This window comes from Penaeus monodon, chromosome 17 (genome assembly GCF_015228065.2).
Source record: "Penaeus monodon isolate SGIC_2016 chromosome 17, NSTDA_Pmon_1, whole genome shotgun sequence".
NCBI lineage: Eukaryota > Metazoa > Arthropoda > Malacostraca > Decapoda > Penaeidae > Penaeus > Penaeus monodon.
The window spans coordinates 38,037,543-38,043,273 of NC_051402.1; the positions used below are offsets into that span (position 1 = coordinate 38,037,543).

The window sequence follows — 5,731 nt, forward strand, 5'->3', positions numbered from 1 at the left end:
ACTCTAATAATAGTATTAGCATTTGTGGTATGGTTACAAGATAAGTGTTCCCTTATGTTATTATAATATAGCCCTTTCCTTTCATTTTACGGGATGTCAGGTATAGTGTCGAGATCAAACTGATATTGCTGATGGTAATTATAAGACAAAAGGTGTTGTTGGCAATAACAATTACAGGTATGCGTTTATGTCAGTATGGGAATGGGTAAAAATAACTTTATAGTTTACCTTTGTAACAAAACGGTTGGAAACGATAGTTACATGTTTTTATGTAATATACATTGGAAATGTTGAAAATGTAAATTATGGTGATAATGACATTAGGATGATAATGAAATACGAACTGATATAATTGTTTTCTGACAGTACTACTGCGAGCAAAAGTATCACAAGAAATACTGACAACGATGTTAATATTACTGCACATAATATTATAAATAGTAACATGTATACGCACACGCACTCGCGCGGGCGTGTGTGTATGTACATATATGTATATATACATAGATATAAATACATATATATACATATATGATATATATATGCATATATATGTATGTGTATGTATATATATATATATAATATATATATATATATATATATATATATATATATATATATATATATGTGTGTGTGTGTGTGGTACATATACATATATATATATATATATATATATATATATATATATATATATATCATATATATATTATATATATTATATACATTGGTGATTATTCTACCACATAAAGATCAAGAAGATAATAACAACGATGATGATAAATGACAACAGTAATAATCATTATTATTTTTTTATCATTATTATTATTATCTTTTTTTATCGTTATTATAATTATCGTTATCATTATCGTTATCATTATCATTATTATTATTATCATTATTATTATTATTAGTAGTAGTAGTAGTAGTAGTAGTACCATTATTATTATTATTATTATCATTATTACCATTATCATTGTATTATAATTATTATCATTTAGTTATTATCATTTTTATTATTAATGATATTGTAATATTCTAACTATTATAATTATAATTGTTAGAGTGCCACAATCATTTCCCCTTTCAGACATTACAGAAAACAATAAATACAATTTTTTTTCAGGTTAGTTGATAACTAACTGAAGCACCACTGGACCCTCCGCAATCCCTCTTGCTACGAGACTAACCTCATTCCCCGTAACAACCATCGGTGACCTGCAAACTACCTGTGACCTGATTGTTTCCCGTGCGACCTAATTCCCCAGTTGGTATATATTCTCGCTATGGGATCAGTGTAGTCAGTTGCTCTTAATCTTTTCTGTGTTCTTCTGACTACCATGGCTTTGGAAGTGTCCAAGTGGTTGCCTATGGTTTACGGGTTTCTTGTGCCTCTTCTTCTTTCGTTCTTGTTCTTCGTCTTCCTCGTTGTCTACAGGAGAATAATCAGAAAGGTATGTGAGTTAATTCGTAATGCTTTATGGTATAGATAAGATATAATGCTTTATGTATGCTATATTCGATTTTTTTATTAATCTGTTATGGGTGTATATATGTATATTGGTGAAATTGTTTTGTTTATGTATGCCGTATAGAACTAAACAATTTCTCTCGGCTTCCCGCAGACTCCATATTCGAAGACGGATTCTAGACTAACGCAGCTGACGTCTGATGTACCTGACTTCATCTCGCCCCCTTCTCCGAGCCTCACTCCCTTCGGATCTCCCATTCACCCTAGGACGACGCCGGACATTAGGACTGAAGACGCGTCCTATGAGCCAAGGGACTGGTCATCGACTTTCCAACAGACACCGACTCTATCGCTGAAGGAGCTTCTGATGGCCTTTTCGTCGCCGTCCCAGTTGCAGACGAGTTCTCTGGCGTCTGTTCATTCCTTTGGGGTGGATGCTTTTCGCTGCTCGTCGCCCACGTCCTCCGTGGCTCCTGTTAGCCCTTCTGTGACCGTGACCAACGCCAGGTCTGGGGTGGCATGGGGCTTGTGGACGAAGATAGAGATCGACGATGCGCATCCACCTGTTTGGGTTGACATGAACACTGCTGCCTATATCTAAGTCATTTTGTGTGTCTCTGTAGCGAAAATAAATTAGTATGTACTATGAATATACATTTATCATTACACGCAAGTGATGGCAGACTAATAAGTAGTGGGAGTCTGAGAATCATGTATAATGATACTGTAAGTGAGTTAGGCAGATGGGTGGGTGAATGGAAGGAGAGAATTGGGTAGCAAGGAAAAGGAAATGAGCTATTCGTAGGTGGGTGGATATCAGGGAGGGAGGAGAGTGGGAGATCTCGAAGGAGGAACCTCTGGCACTGAGCGTGAAATTGGAGTGCGTGCTGGCAGTCCCTTCTCTGTTATGATGTCGCCGCTGAGGACCCTCCGCCCAGTAATGAGTTGTAGGTTGTATAGTAGACGTCGTGCATTGCGCTTCAGCCACGTTGTAGCCAAAGGGGAAAAAGGGATGGAGAGAGGGAGAAGGAGTGGGGAATAGAGAGGGATAAGGTGTGGGGAATAGAGAGAGTGGGAAGGATAGGTGGTGGATTTGGGAAGTGAAGAAGGGTGGAGAGATGAGAATGTAAGGAGAGGGGAGAAGTAGGGTGCGTGAAGAGGGTGGAAGGAGGAGGCAGCAAAAATGTAGGAGGATGGTGCTTGGAGGTGTATATGTGTGTGTGGGGGGGGGTGAGAGTGGAGTGTAAAGGCAGCGAGGGTCAAGGGCGGTGGAGGTGAAGACGAGGAATAGGATGGATGAAGTGGAATGAAGAGGAAGGAGATGAAGGAGAATGAGAAAGGATGGACAGACGAGGACAAACAGGCCAAGTAAGAGTACAAAAGAGAAGGAGAAAGGGCTAGAGAGGATTAGATGTCCGATAAGATTGAGAATTCGATAAAAAAAACAGTAAGTACGAGAGAGAGAGAGAGAGAGAACACGAAGACAATGAATAAGGAAGATTAACACAAAGAATAACAGGATCATTGTTATTTTATGTTATCTGTAGCTTTCACGTGTTAACGAAAGGGGAGAGGCGGAAAATGTCATACAAGATATGTGTTTATCATGTGTTGCATTCCATTGCAAGCAGATACGTGTGGTCCTTTTCTCTTTGAATGCAAATTCACGGAAAAAAGACACTTTGATTAATGCTTAGCATAGCAAACCTTTTACCTCGAATTTTCTGCTATACAGAAACATAAGTTTTTAATAACAAGTCATCTAAACGTCTTATCATCAACATAAACGGTAGTAATAAAAATCTAACAGTCAACACCACTAAGAACATTTACATTCCCCAACATAAGGCAATACAATTCTCCTTGTCACTGTCATCTGTCCAGAAGTCAACACAACGTGAATCATAAAAAAAAAATCATTTTGTCCATATTAGCGTAACTCAGGATGCAATCTGTGTCATTGTGCAGATCTTAAAAGGGATGCACACTTATATAATTTTTATCTCCAGCGACAGATGTAAATAAATTGATACAAGATGCTGTAATGAGATACTGCACATACCATGAGGTTGCAAGATATCTATTATGCACTTGAAAAGAAGACTTAGATGTGGCTCGAAAAATTAGCTAAGGCGATGCTGTCTTTGAAAAGACTTGTGATGATTTTGTAAAGAAAAAAACCCATCTAAGGTGTGATATATGCTTTGTTTATTTAGATTATAAGGTCACATGGCTGTAAAGCAAGAAAATAATCATAAATGAACGTGACTGACATAAAATAAACGTGATTGACATAGAATAGCACGATGATTATTATGGCGATGATGACGATAGTGACATAGAGGCGACAGTGCCAGATTAAAAAAAAAAAAAAATACAGGGAAAAACAAGATAAATAAAAAAACAAGGATGTCACTAATTGAATTCACACACACCTGCATACAAGACATCACAGGGCCACGACATCCTGACTTCTCCTTTAAGGGCATCAGGGCCAGGATGGAGTTGGGGGGGGGGGGGTTGAAGGGGTACTTTTCCTCCTGATGTTCATGAGGATAATGAGGGAGGTGGGTGGGGGGAGAGGGGATGGAAGAGGAGTGGGAATGGGAGGGAGGAGGGGGGGATTGGGGGGTGGGGGAGGGGAGCGAAGAGTTGTGGAGGGGGAGGAGGAGGGGATGGGGGGGGGGGGTAAGAAGGGTATGGTCCCTAAGGGAGACCCGCTATCGCGAAGCACTTTTTTGCCCCGCCCACTAATGTGTTTGTTCAGGAAGCCGGTGAGATGAGGTGGTGAGTATGGTGCCGCTGGTGCTGAGTGATGGTGGCAAAGGGTGGGTGATGATGGTGATGGTGTTGTGGTGACGGGTGATACAGTGTTGCCAGTGTCTCGGCGGAGATGGCGTGATGATAACAGTGGGTTAATGTGATGAGTGGGATGATGTAAATACACATGACGTAAGTGGTGATGTGGTACCAGTGGTGATGTGGTACCAGTAGTAACGCAGTTCGGTAGTGGTAATGCCCTCGTTGCGAATGTGGTGACGGTAATTCGTGGGTGATGAAGCAAATGGTCGTTTTGGCAATTAAATCATCGGTTATGCCAACAGCAATTAATGAGGAAAATTCTATTAAGATGATGGAAATACAGTTAGGGTTCAGATACCATTAGCGGCCCAAATCCTATGGCAAAAGTAAATGAATTTGTGTGTGGACTCTCGTAATCACTAATCAGAGGGAGAGAGAGAGGGAGAGAGAGAGAGAGAGAGAGAGAGAGAGAGTTGGGGGGGGGGGTGAGAGTGCGAGGTAGGGATGGAGGGAGAAAGAGAAGAGAGAAAGAAAGAAAGAACGAGAAAATAGAGAGAGGGAGAGAGAACTCTACCTCCATCCATCCATCTATGAATCTGTATCCACATTTACGGGTATTCGAACTTGCATTTTCCCCTCAGAATGATTTACGAAGCGCTTAAGGTTCTGCGGGAGTCATCACTCTATTGATCTTTCGGTCGCCACTGGTTCTGATAAGCAAATAATGGACGATAGTATAACATAGTCTTTTCAGATTCCGTTGATACATGCATGTAAATCAGTGCAATGCAATTTTGTTACTAATGCACACACGTGCATATATATATATATATATATATATATATATATATATATATATATATATATATGTGTGTGTGTGTGTGTGTGTGTGTGTGTGTGTGTGTGTGTGTGTGTGTGTGTGTGTGTGTGTGTGTGTGTGTGTGTGTGTGTGTGTGTGTGTGTGTGTGTGTGTGTGTGTTCATTCTTGCTGTCTTTACTTTTAAGAGCCTACTTTAATCCTGAAAGCAAATAGTGATCCAAAATATGGAAACATGCCGTCAACATCTCTACGCAGATGACTCGCTGAGGCAAAAATCAAATATCATTTTGAAAAGAATGTCTGACCCTCTGCATACAAGGAACGAAGACACAGAGAAAGACATTTTGTGCTGACCTCTGCATACAAGGAACGAAGACATAGAGAAAGACATTTTTTGCCAATTGGAATATTTTGAGAAGAAAGATTTCGGGAAAAAAATATAACGAGTGTCTACAAAATCTATGCTTTATTTTTGGTTTTGATAAACACGTCTCCTACCGAGCATTATTTAACCAGTGTTTTTATTTTTGTTTGTGATTAATGGAAGCACGTTTCTGTATAGGAAATGAACACGAAAAGAATCATAGCAATTTTATATTCCGTGATTCTTAATAAGCGTAATGAATGCATCACTAATCACC

The 5,731-nt window shown here is 39.4% G+C and overlaps 1 protein-coding gene across 1 annotated transcript in view; it reads left to right on the forward strand.

Moving 5' to 3' along the window:
- LOC119583925 overlaps positions 1-2,118 on the forward strand; it is a 2,410-nt gene extending 292 nt beyond the window's left edge. The window contains exons 2-3 of the mRNA XM_037932637.1: positions 1,124-1,451; positions 1,623-2,118. Of these exons, the coding sequence (XP_037788565.1) occupies positions 1,338-1,451; positions 1,623-2,069 (561 nt within the window). The 5' untranslated portion in view covers positions 1,124-1,337 and the 3' untranslated portion in view covers positions 2,070-2,118. The remainder of the gene's footprint in view (positions 1-1,123; positions 1,452-1,622) is intronic.
- The last annotated feature ends 3,613 nt before the right edge of the window (positions 2,119-5,731 follow it).